This window comes from Balaenoptera ricei, chromosome 7 (genome assembly GCF_028023285.1).
Source record: "Balaenoptera ricei isolate mBalRic1 chromosome 7, mBalRic1.hap2, whole genome shotgun sequence".
NCBI lineage: Eukaryota > Metazoa > Chordata > Mammalia > Artiodactyla > Balaenopteridae > Balaenoptera > Balaenoptera ricei.
In genome coordinates this window covers 99,129,242-99,150,222 of record NC_082645.1, presented here as the reverse complement: position 1 = coordinate 99,150,222, position 20,981 = coordinate 99,129,242, and the positions used below count along the sequence as shown (strand labels likewise).

General features: G+C 33.9%; 1 protein-coding gene across 1 annotated transcript in view; it reads right to left on the bottom strand.

The window, feature by feature from the left end:
- Positions 1 to 215: 215 nt before the first annotated feature.
- The window catches only part of SPAG16 (sperm associated antigen 16), a 910,587-nt gene continuing 889,821 nt past the window's right edge, over positions 216 to 20,981 (bottom strand). Inside the window, exon 16 of the mRNA XM_059927392.1 lies at positions 216 to 391. Coding sequence (XP_059783375.1) covers positions 216 to 391 — 176 coding nt within the window. The remainder of the gene's footprint in view (positions 392 to 20,981) is intronic.

Below are 20,981 nucleotides of genomic sequence, written 5' to 3'. Positions count from 1 at the left end.
AAAAAGACCCAGACACAAAAAAATGAGCAGAAAGTTATTTTTTTTTTTTATTGGTAACAGTAATGAGCACTAAAATATATGTCCAAAGCATGTTTTAAAGCAAATTGTAAATGTTACCTGCTGGCATATTTAACCAGATATTTACTGGTTTGGGACTATACAAGGCATTTTCAAGCCTTAAAGGGAATGCCCTCCGCAGTGGGATATGCTGACTGTCAAGACCACGTTCGAATGGTGCCGTCAGAGTCTCCAGAAAACAGAGTCTCTCCGTCATGAGAAAATACGACCGTGTGAGCCTCACTCTCGTGGCCCATCAATTTGTGGATCTGCCCCGATTTAAGATCCAGCAAATGGATAACCCCATTGCCACTTGCCTGAGCTAAAACTTGACCTGACAGAGAGAAAGAGGGAGGGAGGGAGGGAGGGAGGGAGGGAGAAACAGGGAGAGAGAATGAATATCAAAGTTTTATTTCAAGCAGTCACAGTTTATAAGCAACAGAATATACAGTTTTGTTTCAACTGTAATTCAGATTCATTTTACGTGAGATGTCAGTCATTAAATATGAACTAACGCCTGGCTGTATAGGAAATAATTCCAGTTAAAATTAAGATATGCCAATGATTAGATTATAAAATTTAAAATGCTCTATCTACTTTACATGCAGAGGTCATCAAATACCCTGCTAGTCTCCTTATATTTGGGATTGATAATTTTGAGAAGATGAGATTGAAAGCAATTAAGCAATGAAGCTTTCTTCTTCGAGTGAATTATTTCTGAAAAAAAGTGTTAAAAAATAGGATTCAAAATGTATCTAAGGCAAAGATATATACATATACATATGTACATGTATACATATATACACATATATACATATATACACACAGTGGGTAATTTAGAACTTAAATTTATTATAATTAAATTTGTTTAGTATACTAAATCACTACTTAGAACTAATAATATACATTTATACTTTAAAAATTGTGGTACTCATTAGTGCAACAAATTTTTTTTGGAGTTGAAGTGAAAATAAATACCTCCATTTCAAAGATGTCTTAGGTTTTTTACTCTAATTTAAAATTCAAAATTCTGTTAAACTAAAATTTTGTGTCATAAGAGAGCTAAATACAGCACAGAGTATTCTCATAATATTTATACCATATATTTGTGAGTTAATAATTTCCTTAAAGTGAAAAACATATCAGCAATCCCATTCTAACTAATACTTTTATTAAAGAAGTCCAGCAGCAAACTATCAGGGAATTTGGAGGTAAGTAAAAACAACAGAATATGTCTACATAAGTATGTGGGTTAAATAAATGACTTTAGTACTGTCCCTGGGATTATCTAATCATACTTAGAAGGCATATAATATTATCATTCCAGTAATGCCATTTAAAATTCATTAAACTCTTTCAACACGTTAGATACTAGATTTAGTACCTAACATATATATTAATAATTCCATATGATCCTTACAATATCTAATGATAAAGAAAATAATATTAACTCCATTATATAGGTGAAGAAAGAGAGTCCTGGAAAGGCTAAGTAACTTGCTTAAGATGACACCCTAGATACGGAGGGAGCTAGTATTTAATCACAAGCACTCTGAATCCAGAGCCTGGGGTTTTAGTCTTTTTTTCCACATCCAGCATAGCATTGTTATCAGTGATGCCTTCTTGACAGATGTTAAGTAGGTGATATATCGTTAAAATAGAATTTTTCCATTCCATAATAAAATTTCAATAATAATATTGCCATAAAAGTCACAGTCAAATATTTAATCAAGAATTATAACCCAAATTGCCATGAATGTCTCTAAAACAGAGAAAAGTTATAAAAGTAAAGTTAATCATGATAAATATGGCCTATTTGCAAACCTTTATATCTACTGAGCTTCTTCATCTAGAACAAAGCCTGACACAGCAAAGATCCTTAGGATGGATTAGAGTGTCCAAAGCAGCAGATGTGAATATTTATTATAAAGCCCCTTCTACTAAGTCTTTGCCGACAGAGGCATTACATATGGATTCCACTCCCAGCCACACACTGTAGGCAATTGTTGTTTGTGACTTTCCTAAGAATCAAATAAATTTTTTCTTGTATTCTTCATACAACAACTAGGAAGGTGGTAAATATCATTTTCTATTTTTGAAAACAAAACCAAACAGAATCAAAGCCTGTAAAGAAAAAGGAAAGAATTTAGCTTTTAAACCATTATCTTTTGTTGGAGTCAAATCTGTAAAAATTTTAATTGGAAATATTTATGAAAGTTCTCGGTAATTCCTGAAAGCTTGTTCAATAAAATAGAGAAAATGATAATATTGGAATTTAATGATAGGATTATATAATTCAGCAGCACCATGCCTCAGGTATCTAAAAAATGTGTCTTTGTTAGAACAGATTTGAGTCAGCAAGTTTATGGTGAGGTTTTCAGGTTTACTTGAATTCATTTTCAAAAGGCTGTAAGATTGTGTGTGTGTGTGTGTGTGTATATATACATAAAATCATGTTCATCTCTGAAGTATATTGGATTATTACATGGCATATAATGTCTGACCCCAAACTTAGTTTTACTGGGAACTGAGATGCTGAACTCTTTCTAGGTTAGAAGATTTTCAAAATTACTTAACCAGGATGTGTCAATTACTACATTAGTATCTGTTGGTGTGAGAGACAGAGAGGTGGCACTCTCAAAAGAAAAAATCACAGTATGACTATTGGTGACATCTCTACAGAGTATTTAGAGACATGTGCATAGTTATCTTTCTATATATCCTGATGATTGGCAATAAAAAGTAAACTACAATATGAATCATTGGTCATACCAATGTCACAGTCTTAATGACAAATTTCGGAAGAATAGAAGATGTACCTATATCAAACTTGGTCAATGGAATTAAAATATGGTAGACATGAAATTTTAAATAGTACTATGAGGATTTATGAAAACTTGTACCAACAATGTTCATGTTAAAGTGAATAAGCCTTTCAAAATAGAAATATAATTTATTTTTTATTTCACATTTTAAAATTTTATAACATTTTAATAAAATATGTAACCATTATAACATTTTAATAAAATTTTGTCTCCTAACATGCAATTCCTGAATAGATTATTTAAAATATCATTTAACATGGTATTTTAAGAATAATTATACTAAATTATAAATGCACATATTCCACAAATATCACATGGATTTAAAGTATATTATTAAAAAACATAGAATAATATAGTTTGCCAACATTGATTTAAAAATAAAATAGCCAAATTGGTTCATAAAGGTATTTAAAAATATAAATATCTCAACATGTATTAAGCAAAAAAGAAGCAAGTCTAGTTTCCTTTGCTGTGCAAAAGCTTTTACGTTTAATCAGGTTCCATTGGTTTATTTTTGTTTTTATTTTCATTACCCTAAGTGGTGAATCCAAAAAGATATTGCTGCAATTTATGTCAAAGAGTGTTCTCCCTATGTTTTCCTCTAAGAGCTTTATAGTATCCAGCCTTACATTTAGGTCTTTAATCCATCTTGAGTTTATTTTTGTGTATGGTGTTAGAGAATATTTTAATTTCATTCTTTTACATGTAGCTATCCAGTTTTCCCAGCACCACTTATTGAAGAGACTCTTTTCTCCATTGTATATTCTTGCCTCCTTTGTCATAGATTAGGTGGCCATAGGTGTGTGGTTTTATCTCTGGGCTTTCTATCCTGTTCCATTGAGTTATATTTCTGTTTGTGTGCCAGTACCATACTGTCTTGATTACTGTAGCTTTGTAGTATAGTCTGAAGTCAGGGCATTTGATTCCTCCAGCTCCGTTTTCCTTTCTCAAGATTGCTTTAGCTATTTGGGGTCTTTTGGGTTTCCATACAAACTGTAAAATTTTTTGTTCTAATTCTGTGAAAAATGCCATTGGTAATTTGATAGGGATTGCATTGAATCTGTAGTTTGCTTTGGGCAGTATGGTCATTTTGAAAATATTGATTCTTCCAACCCCAAAACATGGTATATCTCTCTATCTGTGTCATCTTTGATTTCTTTCATCAGTACTTTATAGTTTTCTGAGTACAGGTCTTTTACCTTCTTAGGTAGGTTTATTCCTAGGTATTGGGTTGGCCAAAAAGTTCATTTGGTTAGTGAATACATTGTTCAATAAAATTCTTGGTGAAAATGAAAAATGTCTTTCACTTAAAACCAAACGAACTTTTTTGGCCAAGCCAATACGTTCTTTTTGATGTGTGGGCAAATGGGATTGTTTCCTTAATTTCTCTTTCTGATCTTTCTTTGTTAGTGTATAGGAATGCAAGACATTTCTGTGTATTAATTTTGTATCCTGCAACTTCACCAAATTCATTGATGAGCTCTAGTAGTTTTCTGGTAGCATCTTTAGGATTTTCTATGTATAGTATCATGTTATCTGCAAACAGTGACAGTTTTACTTCTGCTTTTCCAATTTGGATTTCTTTCATTTCTTTTTCTTCTTTGACTGCCATTGCTAGGACTTCCAAAACTATGTTTAATAAAAGTGGCGAGAGTGGATATCCTTGCCTTGTTCCTGATCTTAGGGGAAATGCTTTCAATTTTTCACCGTTGAGAATGATGTTTGCTGTGGGTTTGTTGTATATGGCCTTTACTATATTGAGGTAGGTTCCCTCTATGCCTACGTTGTGGAGTGGTTTTTTTTTTTTATATCATAAATGGTTGTTGAATTTTGTCAAAAGCTTTTTCTGCATCTTACTGAGATTATCATATGGTTTTTATTCTTCAATTTGTTAATGTGGTGTGCCACACTGATTGATTTGCGTATATTGAAGAATCCTTGTATCCCTGGGATAAATCCCACTTGATCACAGTGTATGATCCTTTTAATGTGTTGTTGGATTCTGTTTGCTAGTATTTTGTTCAGGATTTTTGCATCTATGTTCATCAGTGATATTGGCCTGTAGTTTTCTTTCTTTGTGACATCTTTGTCTGGTTTTGGTATCAGGGAGATGGTGGCCTCATAGAATGAGCTTGGGAGCGTTCCTTCCTCTGCAATTTTTTGGACGAGTTTCAGGATAGGTGTTAACACTCAGCAGATTGGTGCCTGCTGCAGGGTTTCCTAGCAGTGGTGGCAGCTTGCCCACTCCTCAGGACAGCAGGGACAGTGATTGGTGCCTGCTTGCAGGTCCCCTAGCTGCAGCCATGGCCCATGCACTCCCAGGACAGTGGGGGCAGCCACTGGAGCCCACTTGCGGGTCTCTTAGTGGTGGCGGCAGCCTGTGCCCACCCTGGAGCTCAGTATGGCAGTGGTGGCTTGCGCCTGCCCCCACAGCCCTGAAAGCACATGTGCGCAGGGAAAGAAGCTCCTATGGTGGTCCTGCCCCTCTCCTCGTGTGACCCCAACAATGGTGCCTTGCCCCTCTGGCAGGCCCAGGCTTCTTCCGAGTGACCTTCAGTTGCTACACTCCAGCTTCTTCAGGCTGTCTCCATGCAGCCAACCCTGGTGCTCTCCCTAGGTCTGACCACTGAAACCTGAATTTCAGCACCCAGCCCCTGCCCGCACCAGCAGACGAGTGGCCTCAGGTTGCAGAGTGCAGGGGGGTGGTACTGACCTTCTGTGCAGGTCACTCTCCATTTTGCCCTCTGCACATCGGTTGCTGTGCTTTCCTCTGAGGCTCCAAAGCTCCCCTCCATCTAGACAGATCTCCCTGCCAGTGAGGAGCCTTCCCAGGGTGAAGGAACCTTTCCTCCTTCACAGCTCCCTCCTTGAAGCACAGGTGCCCTCCCGATTTCTTTTTTTTTTTTTTTTTTTTTTTCCCTTTTTTCTTTTGTCCTACCTGGGTACGTGGAGGGTTCCTTGCCCTTTAGGAAGTTTGAGGTCTTCTGCCAGCGTTCAGTAGGTGTTCTGTGCGAATCGTTCCACTTTTAGATGTATTTTTGCTATATTTGTGGAAGTGAGCTCCATGTTCTACTCCTCCATCATCTCCCACATATATCAATTAATTCTTAAAAGCACACATTCTAGTGTATATATTGTACCTACTAAAAAACTACAAACTCATATTACATCCCTTGCCACATCTCCAGCAAAATTATCTGTCTAGTTCTTCCATTTCAATTTTGAATACTATATTCTGTTTTTCAGAGTCCAAACTGCAGTGGCAATCATTTCACACCTTTTCTCCCTCTCCATCCTTAACCCAACTTTTATCCATTTTTCTTTGCTACTTTTCTATAATTTTCCCATTTCCAACTGTTACGTTTACAATATTGAAGTGCTTATTTTTAAGATGTCAGGACCATTGAAAAGATAACCCCAAGTGATTTTTGGTTACAATTTCTTTACTTTTAAATCTACCTACATTAATTCTTAAAGCTTTCTTCAATTATGCCACTCCCATCCTAAAATACCATAAATTTGAATAGAACAACAACAAAAACAGCAGGAACAGTGACAACAAAGAGATCCCTTACAACTCTTGACATTCTCAGGTTTTGTTTTTTTAGATCTAATTACGTCACTTTAAAAATACACAACTGAGATGAAGTGACTCCCCCAAGGTAAGAAATTGGCATATTCATGGCAATTGTAGAACTTGGTTAAAATCAGATCTTTGACTTCCAAATCAGTGCTCTTTGTACTATTTCCTTCTGACACTGAAAATATCCTAGTATCTTAGCATGGCTTTTAAACCCCCTTCACTAATACAAATCTGCATTTACTCACCCAAGTACACTCTTACATGAACACTGTGTTTTCCATCAAAAATTGCCATCATTTCTTGAGTGTATTTTTTCACTTCCCCACCTTTGAATCATTGCTCCTATTATTCCTCTGGTAGAATATTTTTCTTAGCTAGCTTCATGGTCCCTTACCTTATCTTCCTGAGAAAAGTCAACCCACTGATTAAATCCCAGTTCAAAATGATTTTCTTCACCAAGGTGGGTACAAAGCAATTCTAGTGGGGAAGATCTTCCTCTTCTGAGCATTCATTGCATTTTATTCATACATTCATATGGTAATAAGATGCCATAAATTATAGTTAACTATTTATTTATCTTGCCTTCTTAACTTTGTAATTACTCAGGAACAGAGTCATGTCATATATTTTTGCTTTCACCCCAGTTTAGCACCTAGGCTGCTGTAGTCAGTACTCAGTTATAACAGTAACAGTTTTCACAACTCCCTTTTTTAGTCCTTTTTATTTGCCAAACACCTTTCTAAACACTTTACACACATTATCTCATTTTATCCTTACAGCAACCCTATGGGGTGAATATATACCTGCACTATCCATGATAGCAGCCACTACTCACATATGGCTACTGACTGAGCATTTGAAATGCAGCTAGTGCAAACTGAAATGTGCTATCATTGTAAAATACTCACCAGATTTTAAAGACTTAGTATGAAAAAAGAATGTAAAATATTTCATTAATAATTTTATATCAATTAATTACATATCACAGTAATACTAATTTGGATGCATTGTATTAAATTTTAAAAAATTTAAAAATTAATTTCACCTGATTTTTGAAAACATGGCTACTAAGAATTTTAAATTGTATATGTGGTTCACATTATGTTTCTACTGGACAGTGCTGGCACACACTCTGCTTCATGCAGGAGGAAAATGAGACAGATAAAAGCAACTTCCCCAAAGCCACTCAGCTTATAAGTGGTGGAATCTGGAAATGAGGACTATCTGACTCCAGAGCTAATGCTCTTATCCTCCACGTCATGCCCTAATACCTCCAGATGAAATTTTATTGATTGATTGATTGGCTCAGTGTTGTCTTTCCCACTGTGATTAAGCTGCCCTCACTAAAATGTAACATGAGTCAGAGTAAATATCTCTTGGGTGTGCAGCTGGTTTCCAGCTGAATCTATGCTTGCTCCTAGGAATACTTTAAGATTAATTTCTATTTAAGTACAAGAAATATTTCAAAAATTTCATTTCTGTGGTTACCCTAATGGTACTTATTGACTCCAAGAATCTTATTGTACAGTTAGTTAGCTTCCTGGGAATATATGAGAGACTTAGGAAAGCAGGTTTATCCTTTTAGAGCTCATAGAGCCCAACCATGTACTCAAGATTCAATAGAGCCTTAGTGAGCAGAAAGCTAGATACCTCCACATCTTTGGGAAGTGTTTTATATTAAGATGTTAAAAAATTTATTTTATTTTTGCTCTAGGCGAAACAAACCAGAATATATCATCCTTCTGATGCTATGCTTTCAACATTGACTAACATTTCCTCAGATTCACTCAAATAGTATTTTCGAATATAGTGAACATAGTTTATCCAATTCCTTACACTAATTGTTCATGAAAACACTTCTTGTTTTGTTGAAAGATTTCAACTTTGTTTTGCATAAGAGATTCCTTCAGAATTAAAAAAAGAAAAATTAAATTGTTTGTTAGATGATAAAGTAAAATTATCTAAAGTCGAGATATTGGGACTTGACTATATGATAATTCATATTCCCTGAAATTCCAAATGAAAATCATGAGATGAATGAAACCTTTCAATAAGTAAAAATTGGTGGTCAAGTTTTAAGGAGGTAGTGGTTCAGTGACACTTTCCACAGTAGCTTATACAGTGGCCAAAATAATGCCATTTTGTAATAGAACATTCAGATAAGGAAAATAGGTAGTATAAGGTTATGAAATTTACTAAGTCATGTTGACAGGAATCTTTGGCTTTTTCGTTATAATTCACAACACTAGTTAATGTATCAAGACTTAGAAGTTGAGCTTCCTTGGAAAAGTCCTTAATCTAATAATATTTACCCAATGAATCAATTGTTTGGATCAAAGATGAATAGAGTCCTATTTAATGAGACTCATTAAATGCTATATCTGTTGAAACTGTACACTTATTGTTAGACAATTTAGAAGACATACTTTTCTTATTACTCTGTCTATACACTTAACACATATATTAGCAAAAAGGTCACAATGTCCATTTACTTACATGTTTGATCATGTTACCGAAATATAACTTGCCAGCAATATAAGTCAACAGTTGACTAAAACTATGCAGTTTTCTATTATTTATTACCACCAGGAATAGTATCATTCTGGATTAAATGCATGTGTCTGCATGAATTCTGGTATAAGAAATAGAAGCAGACTCAAAAAAGCTTAAATTTTAAGCTTATTACAAATAATGAAAATGTGAATGAAAAACATCATTCCATTTCTCATTAAATTCAGTAATTTCTCATGATTATTCATGCTTTAAATTGCAAGCAATATGTTCCCCCAAAGAAACAAAAACACCCATTTTACATTTAATTCAAATTAGTCTCATACATAGATCACAGGAAATTTGTTTATCACAGATATATATGAAGTCTAAAACAGTTGTATGCCATATATGAAATAACAGAGTGGAGAAGGGAGGCTTTGATCAATAAGGAAATGATTTTTATACACATCTGAACCAATTTGAAGCAATTCTCCTGATCAATATAGATAGGCAGAAATGCTTCTCAGCATTTATTACCTGTGGAGAGCATTATTGATTAATTGTATTGATTTTTAGAATGCATGTGGAGAGGCATCTGTTGTTTCTTTAAAAGATGCCTCAAAATGAAAAGTATCAAGAAACTATTTAAGTTTTGAGGATTTGCATTAATGGCTCAACCTGGGTCATTACTCAGAATTTCAAAAACATCACTGAAGGAGATGTGAAATTTGATTTAGTTTATTTTGCACCCTATCACTAATCAATACGTTTCAGAAAAAATTATTTCTTGGCAATTTAATTTGCTTAAGTGCTGGTAACAATTTTTAAACTTTTTCAGTATTTTTTTTTACTATGTATACTCTTGCTAAAAGGTCTTAACTTTTCTCTTGCAGGTAGTACCACTGGAACAAGGATTGAGTCAAAGTGTAAATATAGGCTAAAAATAAATGCATTTTAAATTTCTCTTGGTGGAAACTCACATCATAAAATGACAATAGAAAGTTTCAACATCTTATTTTAGGACTAGTCAAGCAGATATGTTATTTAGAATAGATAATATGTTTAATGGATACAACAAACTGAGAGGATGAAGATAAAATCTACTGTTACTTAAACTTGGTATGGAATGTTATTTATTAAGTGAATTTTGTTCCACAGAGTATGTTTTATCTGTTCACCCTAAATAAAGTTTTAAACAAATATGGTAATTGTTTTTTGACTTACACTTGAAATCCACGTCCTATATAGGAAGGCAGTTCTTTGACACTGCAGAAATTCCTAAAACTCAGCCATAAATCCAAAAAGTAAAGTATTTCCCTGCTAGGAACAGAACTTTTGGTCTTACCATATGCAGTTTTTAAAATAATTTCCCCCTATTTATTAGGAGAGCATGAATGAGTATCTTCCTGAACAAGTGCTTTCCTATGTGAGCTGTCTTCTAAATATGACAGAAATCCCTTGTGAGATGCACCTAAAGTCCTAAAAATGTTCTAATTACTGAATCTATTTAGAATATCAACAGCCACCTGCTTTCATTAAGAAATCCTTGTAGACCTCTTTCCTAACTAACTTGGTCTTCACCTATGCAGCTGATCAGTGTTGAGATAATATTTATTCAGGGACCCATGCACCTGGAGATTTGCAAACATTTCAGAAAAGCTTTTGCTGATGTCAGAGGAAAATCTAGTTTCAGTTCAGTTCTGAGGATCAGATAAGCTATGGTAAAGTGAAGTTGAGAGCAAATCATAGACTGCAATATCTTTTTCCCCATTATTCTTGAGTAGAGAAAGGACCTGAAGGCTTATATTTTATACCAAAAAGTAATTAAAACTAACTTTTAAATATTATTATAATTAAAGTACTTAGCATTTCTCTCTTTTTTTTTTTTTAACTACCTACTTAAACCATAATGTGTACTACAGTTTAAAAGTCAGAGTTCTAATATTTCGGAAAATTTTCTCTTCAGGGACATTTGTGTCATCACTAACTTTGTTATAAGGGAATCCCCCTTTCTGAATGTGGAGTCTTGTCTGTGGGACAGAAAACACTGTCAGCTTCTGTTGGTTAATGTTGAGATGGTGAATTATTAATAATTGCATCCTTATTTTTAGAACTTCATCCTTTCCTACTCCTGGGCAATATCGTCCAATGGGTGAAAGTGGTTAAGTGATAAATCAGCATCACTACACCATTAATAGCTATAGTCAAGAATATGTATAACTGATTCACTTTGTTATAAAGCAGAAGCTAACACACTATTGTAAGGCAATTATACTTCAATAAAGATGTTTAAAAAAAAATAAAAAAAATAAAATAAAAAAAAAAAAAAAAAAAAAAAAGAATATGCATATATGTGATTTAGTAGTTACAGTCAAGAAGATGCAAATATGTGATGAAAGAATTATAGCCTGATGATAACCTCTCTACCCACTGCCAAAAAAACAGAAAAGAATGGCTGGGATACCAAATGTGAAATTTCTTTTGAGTATGGAGTGGCTAAACAAATGAAAGGTAGTATAATTTGCTTGGTTTTAGAAAAATCATTAAACTCTTTGAAATCATAGAGATTAGCCTAAATTTCAAATCTGTCATAATTCATTACCTGAGGAAATACACAGTCCTACCATCTAATTGACATGTTACCTTCAAAGTGATTTGAAGGGGTTGATAAAAGATAAAACCACTAGTTTCCAGGTTTTAGGTGGCGGTGGGGGATGAATCAGGAGCTTGGGATGAACATACACACACTACTGTATATAAGATAGATACCAACAAGGACCTACTGTATAGCACAGGGAACTCTAATCAATATTCTGTGATAACCTATATGGGAAAAGAATCTGAAAAAGAATGAATATATGTATATGTATAACTGAATCACTGCTGTACACCTGAAATGAACACAATGTAAATTAACTACACACCAATAAAAATTTTTTTTAAAAACCCACTAGTTTCCATTATCTACTTTTTCCTCAATATTTTCTATTATATTCTGTAATACTTACAACCATATGTGAAGAAAACATTATTTTCATGCTTCATTTCAGAGAAAGAAATAGAATCATAGAGAACTGAAGTAACTTCTTTAAAGTAACAGAGCTAGTGTTAAAGCAAGAATGGCAACCCAAGATTGTTGTAAACCTTTTCTATAGCCTGGGGAAAAAGGAAAGTAGTTATGTCAGAAAGCTAAGCTGATTTGGCTATTACCTGAAGTGCTAAATAAATTTATATTAACTCATAATTCTGTGAAGGCATCTTTATGGAAATCTAAAGTAATATTCTAGTATATTGCATTCTGATGGCCTGGCTTTGTATCTCATAGAAAATTTAAAGCAACTATATGATTAGTTTGTTTTTACTCAGACTTTCTCCATCACACTTTTTCATTCTTACTCTCTTAATCTGGCATTCCAACTTATATCAAATGGGCTTTTGATAAAAGCTAAGAGACAATTTGAGATTTAGGGCCCTGATGAATACTTGGGGTGAAAGTTACAAGACACAAATGATTTAGATGTGTACACGAGGCATAAAAATGACAAAGTTGACACTGCAATTTTTTTGTTTTTTAAATAGAATTTGACTTGTCAATAGATGGAGTATTAGTTCAGGAACTGTTTAGTTGCAAGTGAAAGAAAACTCAAAGTGGCAAAGAAAAAAAAATAAGAATATAGATTTATAACTCAGAAATAAAAGTAGACTGAAATCAGAAATAGTTAGACCAAGAGGTTGGAATGATGTTATAAGAGCGCCATCCCTCACTGTCTTTCAATTCTGCTTTCTGCAGTGTGGATTTACTCTCAGGCAGGCTCTGTCTACTTTGTAGTCCCAACAGGTTCAGAGCCTCCCAAACTTAATATCCATGGCAAGAGTACCTTTATTGCTCAGCAGTTTCATACTGGGTAAAAATGTCCCACATTGTCAAGCTGGGATCATGTGCTTATCCCTGGACCAATTACTATGGCTGGCAAGTGGAAAGGTGTGATGGACAAAGCCAGGACTGACTGCCCACTACAAAAGCTGAGAGTGTACAAGAGTTACCCAAAGGAAGATCAAAATGCTGTTATTTAAGAGAAATGAACACTTTGCATGAAAAAAAAACAAAACCCAAAAAACTACAACCTACTTTGGATAGTCATTCCACATATGCAAAGCCAGAGTCAATATTTGCGTTAGAGAAGAAAACAAACAAAAACAAGCCACATTCTAGGCCACTGAAACAGTGCTTTACTTTCCCACTATTTTTCCATTTGGCAATCCATCTCATTCTATAATCTTGCCTCCTAAAAGACTCCACTGTGAATAAATTGCATCTGACTTCACTAAGAAATCAGCACAATTATTTTGTTAAACAGATTGCCAATGTTTGGAGTCCCTTGATTTACAGTCAGACTTTCAAATGCAGAAAAATCCCAAGGAAAATTGCAAGGAAGGTGGGGGTGAAATGGGACTTACAGTTGCAAAGGAAAAGAAAGAGCCGAACACCTATGTAACAAGCAATGTGTGTTAGAAAGTGGAAAATATCCCCTAAACTCAAGCCTCCTTTGCACTGACTAGATATTCTGATTATCAATATCTGAGTTCCATTCATATACCAGATTATAACCTCGAAAAGAAATGCCAACCCAGCAAGTCACACCGAATTTCAAGTTAAAGAATAAAACTGTTATAATCTCTATAGTTAGAAACATATGTCATAGTTTTTAAAAAGCTTTCCTAATAATCTCAGTGTTTGCAGGAAGGAAAATGACTTAAGAAAATTGTCTTTTCAAGGGCTCTTCTATCTAGGTTGATATATTTTAAGTTTCAGTTAACAATCTTGCACATGTTCAAAAGAGCTTGATGTGATTTACGAAGAGTTCGGAACACTAAAAAGTTTATTATTTCAGCTATCTCTAAAATAGAGACCATTTTCAGAAAAAAAAGGCTAAAAATATATACAGCCAAATAGATAAAGGTTATTTTGAGAAGTCATTATCTTGAGAAAATATACTCTTTTTGCTGTAGTCAGTATTTACACTAAAAAAAAAAAATCATTCTTTGGGAATTGTTTCAGAATAAAATAGATGAAAATGCAAGGGGAAGGTATCGATGAAACAAAATTGACAAAAATCTTATAGTCATTGGGTAAATGGTGTTCATTATACTATTTTCTCCACTATTATGTTTGGAAAATAAAAATTGAGTTTAAGGAATATTAGACATATAATAAAGTCATCATTACTGTGTAGTCATTTCTTACATTTAAGACTAAAAATATGTTATCAGAGTACAACAGTGTTCTAGAACTAGGTATATATACAATGTGTCTAAGTAATTATGTTACCACCTATAGAGAGCCAGATAGTGATAACTTAAGTTACTAAATATGTGTTAGAAAAACAAAATTGAAACCAAGATGAGATTAATAGATCATTTTAATTGTAATTTAAAAAATAAAATACGTATTACTTAGGATGATCTTATCCTAAGTGCTAAAAAGTAGTTGCTTTCAATGTCTTTTTAAAGTCCTTAACTCTTGTACATAATTCTGAATTAGCTTTCAAAAGTGTCTTCTCAACATACAGATGGCCAAGAAGCACATGAAAAGCTGCTCAACATCACTAATTATTAGAGAAATGCAAATCAAAACTACAATGAGGTATCACCTCACACCAGTTAGAATGGGCATCATCAGAAAATCTACAAACAACAAATGCTGGAGAGGGTGTGGAGAAAAGGGAACCCTCTTGCACTATTGGTGGGAATGTAAATTGATACAGCCACTATGGAGAACAGTATGGAGGTTCCTTAAAAAACTAAAAATAGAATTACCATATGACCCAGCAATCCCACTACTGGGCATATACCCAGAGAAAACCATAGTTCAAAAAGACACATGCACCGCAGTATTCACTGCAGCACTACTTACAATAGCCAGGTCATGGAAGCAACTTAAATGCCCATCGACAGACGAATGGATAAAGAAGTTGTGGTACATATATACAATGGAATATTACTCAGCCATAAAAAGGAACGAAATTGGGTCATTTGTAGAGACGTGGATGGATCTAGAGACTGTCATACAGAGTGAAGTAAGTCAGAAAGAGAAAAACAAATATCGTATGTTAAAGCATATATGTGGAACCTAGAAAAATGGTACAGATGAACTGGTTTGCAGGGCAGAAATAGAGACACAGATGCAGAGAACAAACGTATGGACACCAAAGGGGGAAAGTGGTGGTGGTGGGGTGGTGGGATGAATTGGGAGATTGGGATTGACATATATACAATAGTATGTATAAAATGGATAACTAATAAGAACCTGCTGTATAAAAAAATAAAATAAAATTCAAAAATTAAAAAAAAGTGTCTTCTCTACATTGTGAACCATACCATATAATTTTAAGTATTTAAAGTTTTAAAATTAAATACTAAGATTTGTATATACTAGGAAGCAGTTATTTAGCCAAAGAATTGATAAGTAATAAGCTATGCTGATACTGTAAAATAATCACAGCTCAAACTCAAAAATTCGAATCCTGAAATCATTACTATATACCTCCAATTGGACTTAAAAAAAAAACCAGTTGCCTGTGTAGATGTAGCTTGTATTATAGACACTAAAATAATACAAAGATTTTTGTTAAAAAAGCACTATCCATCATAACCGGAAAGCAGATTGAAAATACAGAATGAATTTCCTGGCACACACTCTATGAACTGGCCAATGGTAGTACCCAAATACACCAGATAATTGTTCCACCATCTGCTTCACATTGATTACATAGTCCTGATGGTACATTTCCTATGACTGTGAGAGATTCCATTTAAAAAATTAAACATGATTTGGACTTTCTAAATTAGGAGTCTCTTCAAAATAGCATAAAAACTGGTTTTAGAGCAAATCTAAAGCTTTGATACGGTTCTCTTTTCTAGGAATTAACATCTTTAATATTTCTCATGTATAACATCTTCCTTGTTTTTTTTTAGCTTCATGTTAATAGTGTTGTAAAGCATGAGGGGTTTCTAGTTTTTAATCGAGTGTAAACATGCCTCTGAAGATGTACAGGGTCCTGTTTAATCCTGCACATAAAACACATGCACACTTTCACTTAAATGATCCTAACTGATATGAATGGCAACTTATTTTAATAGATAACTATTTTGCAATTTTGACAAAAAATATTTATAAAAAGTATTTTATTCTTTTCCTAAACCTGAAAGTACAAATCCTCATTTATTATAACTTACTCCAATAAATAATTTACCTTTCATGTTTATTATTTAGTGAACTAGTCAAAGAGAAAAAAGTAACTTTTTTTTTTTTTTAAACACAACCCTAGATATTCTTGAACAAAGCTTTTCCAACTGGTGACAGAAAGGAGATGGCAAGACAAAGTCAATCAAATCTTACATATTTCCTTCAGGGGCTGACAGCCAAAGAGCAGGGCATAATTGTAGGAAAACTGTATTATATTGTATCATTCAACCAAGAAAAGGGATAAGCTACCAGGAAGTCATCTAAGATTCATGAACACATCTTTAATCTAATTTCAAGAAGAGAGATTGAAAGGCTGCTTCCATATGAGATATTTGCATTTTAAATTAATTTTGATTTTTATTGAGGGAATATGACATGGTTAAAGAAATCAAGTTCTATAGGCTTATAATAAATAATAATACTTTTCTGCCCTAACTCCTTTCACATCACATGGGCCCCCTTCCCCAAAGTGCCTATTTTAAATCATTCTAGCTGCTGCTTTTGAAATTTGCCACCATATTGGACAATCATTTGTGCCACTGCTATTTTTCAATGTATCCATTTTAGACATTTTCCATGGAATTCCTATTAGGGAGAATATTAGACTTTTATGTAATTACACTCAGTTCTCATCTCTCCATCCTTCCAACTAGTTGAGATCACAATTCTAGGTTCAGTATTAAAGTCAGTTAATACTTAGTTCAGTTACATTATTATGACATCTATCCTTATAATTCACTGCTGACTCAGTTAGGATGCTCTGATTATATATCCCTTGTTGCACAAACTTACTTCCCAGTTTTTTTCTTCTTTCTGGGTTGGTTTCTATGTACCTACCACTAATCACTCCTAAACTCTTCTCTAGAACTATAGAACTTCTTTCAGTACTATTCCTTGCATGGTCAAATACATCAAGTTTATTTTTGGATTCTTATTTCCTGGAGACCATACCTCCAAAACAAGAGCTTGGTTGGTTGCATAGGAAAAGTCTATCTGGGGGTTCCTAAGTAAAGGTATATGTGTGGATAAAATTCTAAGTGGGAGGCAAACTGACATTTTCATTGTGTGTAATGAAAATTATCCCATCATGTCACTATCTGTAGGCATTTTCTTTGGGTTCTATTCAATTCTTCCAGCAATGAATACTGCCTGGTGGCCTGTGTTCCAGGAGCTGAATGAGGGGAAGGGTGGAGAGAATGTTGTTGGTCAAAATCCATGTTTTGTATTTACATTCTGTGCTTTGTGTTTCTGAGTCCAGATCCCCTTCTGATTCAATTTTTCTGGAGAACAAACCTTTCCTTTGAGAATTGTGGTTGAAGGGAGGATGCTTGGTTGAACAGGGTTGGAGAGAAGATCTCAGGTTTAAACTGCTCTTTATATTAATACAACCATGTCAGCTCCATGCCTCTTCCCTAAATTCTTTGTAGCAGGTGACATCAGTTCCAGAATCATTAGGGAGCTCTGTTGTGTAAATTAGCACATCATCTTAAAGTTTTCCTTTATAGGCACTTGGGTCCTGCATCCTCTACTTTGCTAAGTCAGTTATCACTCCTCCACCTGTCTCCTACTGACATCTCTAGCCCATTACAGTATTCTCTTCATTTTCTGTCTTTGTGTATTTATACCCATGTCCTTCTTTACTGTCATTGTAGTGGTGTCTTGGCATTTAATTCACTATATTTAATGCATTCTTCAGTGTGATATTTACATTTTGGTGATTAAAAAGTGGTGCCAATTTTCCCATATGTATTCTATTCAATAAATTAGGTAATCTAAGCTTTAAGTATATACTTTAAAAATTATTACACAAGATCTTAAATATGAATTTGAATGAAAAAGATGAATCCCCCTAGTATTTCTGTTTCTCCTTACTTGATCTTCACTCTCCATAGGTGTGTTACATGTACTAGCTTATTTATTCCTCAAAATCATCCTAATGGTTAATACAATATTACAGAAGAAATTAAACTCAAAGAGCTTCAGGAAATTGCCTTGTGTCATACAGCCAGTAAGTAGTAGGGCAAGAATGACCATGCAAGAAGTATGGGTACTTGCATGGAATCACAAAAGACTCTGAATAGCCAAAACCACCCTGAGAAAGAATAACAAAGCTGGAGGCATCACACTTCCTGATTTAAAACTGTACTGTAAAGCTATAGCAATCAAAAAGGTATGGTATTGGCATAAAAAGAGACACAAAGATCAACAAAGCAGAATTGAGAGCCCAGAAATAAATAATATACACATATATGGCCAATTAATTTATGACAAAGGAGCCAAGTATACACAATGAGGAAAGGATAGTCTCTTCAATAAATCGATGTTGGGAAAACTGGATAGCCCATGCAAAAGAATGAAACTGGGCCCTTATCTTATATCATGCACAAAAACCAATCCAAAATGGTTTAAAGACTTGAGCATAAGACCTGAAACAATAACACTCCTAGAAGAAAACGTACAGGGTAAAGTCCTTGATACTGTTCTTGGCAGTGAATTTTGGAGTTGACATCAAAAGTGTAAGCAACGAAAACAAACAAGCAAACAAACCAAAAAACAACAAAACCTACCTCAGCAGGTAAAAGACCTGTACTGGGAAAACTATAAAACACTGATGAAAGAAACTGAAGATGACCCAAATGGATGTAAAGATATACTGTGTTCTTGGATTGGAAGAATTAATATTGTTAAAATGACCATATCACCCAAGGCAATCTACAGATTCAATGCAATCCCTATCAAAATACCAATGGCATTTTTCACAGAAGTAGAATAATTTTAAATTTGTATAGAAACACAAAAGACTCCAAATAGCCAAAATAATCCTGAGAAAGAAGAACAGAGCTAGAGGAATCATGTTCCCTGCCTTCAGACCATGTTACAAAGGCACAGTAAACAAAACAGTATGATACTGGCACAAAAACAGACACACAGATCAATGGACAGAATAGAGCACCCAGAAATAAACCCACACACTTATGGTCAGTTAATCTATGACAAAAGAGGCAAGAATATTCAGTGGAGAAAAGACAGTCTCTTTAATAAGTGGTACTGGGAAAACTGGACAATTACATGTAAAAGAATGAAATTAGAACATTCCCTAACACCATATACAAAAATAAACTCAAAATGGATTAAAGACCTAAAGAGGGGAAACCATAAAACTCCTAGAGGAAAATGTAGGCAGAACACTCTTTGACATAATCATAGCAATATTTTTTTTGACTCTGTTTCATAAAGCAAAAATAAACAAATGGGACTTTAAACTTAAAAGCTTTTGCACAGTAAAAGAAACCATGGACAAAATAAAAAGACAACCTACTGAATGGGAGAAAATATTTACAAATAATATGACAAATAAGGGATTAATATCCAAAATATATAAACAGCTCATACAACTCAACATCAAAAAAACAAACAACCCAATTAAAAAATGGGCAGAAGACCTGAATAGACATTTTTCCAAAGAGGACATGCAGATGACCAACAGGCACATGAAAAGATGCTCAACACTGCTAATCATCAGAGAATGCAAATCAAAGCACAATGAGATATCATCTCACACCTGTCAGAATGACTATCATCAAAGTGTCTACAAATAACAAATGTTGGTGAGGATATGGAGAAAAGGGAGCCCCATACACTGTGGGTGGGAATGTAAACTGGTGCAACCATGGTGGAAAACAGTATGGAGGTTTCTCAAAAAAACTAATAATAGAACTACCATATTCCTCTCCTGGGTATATATTTGAAAAAACCCCCAAAAACGTTAATTCAAAAAGATATATGCACCCCAATGTTCATAGCAACATTATTTACAATTGCCAAGATATGGAAGCAACCTAAGTGTCCATCAACAGGTTAAGGAAGATGTGGGGTATATATATATATGTAAATGTATATATATACACACACATACACTATTTATATACATATGGTATATATATATAGTGTATATATATGGTGTATATATATATATATAGTATATATATATGGTATATATATACTATATATATATGTGTATATATATGGTATTATATATATAGATGTGGTGTTTGTGTGTGTATATATATATATATATATATATACACATACACACACAATGGAATATTACTCAGCTGTAAAAAAAAAATGAAATTTTGCTATTTGTAGCAACATGGATGGACTTGGAGGGTATTATGCTAAATGAAATAAGACAGAGAAAGACAAATACTATATGATATCACTTATATGTGGAATCTAAAAAATAAAACAAACTAGCAAATATAATAAAAAAGAAACAGACTCACAGAACAAATCAGTGGTTACCAGTTGGAAGAGGGGAGGGGCAACATAGGAGTGGGGATCAAGAGGTACTAATATGTATAAAATAAGCTACCAGGATATATTGTACAATACTGGGAATATAGTCAATATTTTATAACAACTATAAATGAATTATAACCTTTAAGAATTGTGAATCACTATATTGTACACCTGTAACTTATATAATATTGTACATCAGCTATACTTCAATAAAAGATGAAAAAGAAAAACAAGTGGCACTACTTCAAACTAAAATTCTTCTGCACAGCAAAGAAAACCATCAACAAAATGAAAAGGCAACCTACTAAATCAGAGAAAATATTTGAAAATCATACCTGATAAGGAGTTAATATCCAAAATACATAACAAACTCATACAGCTCAATAGCAGAAAATACAATCTGATTAAAAATGGGCAGAAGATCTCAATAGACATTTTTCCAAAGAAGAGGTACAGATGGCCAACAGGTACATGA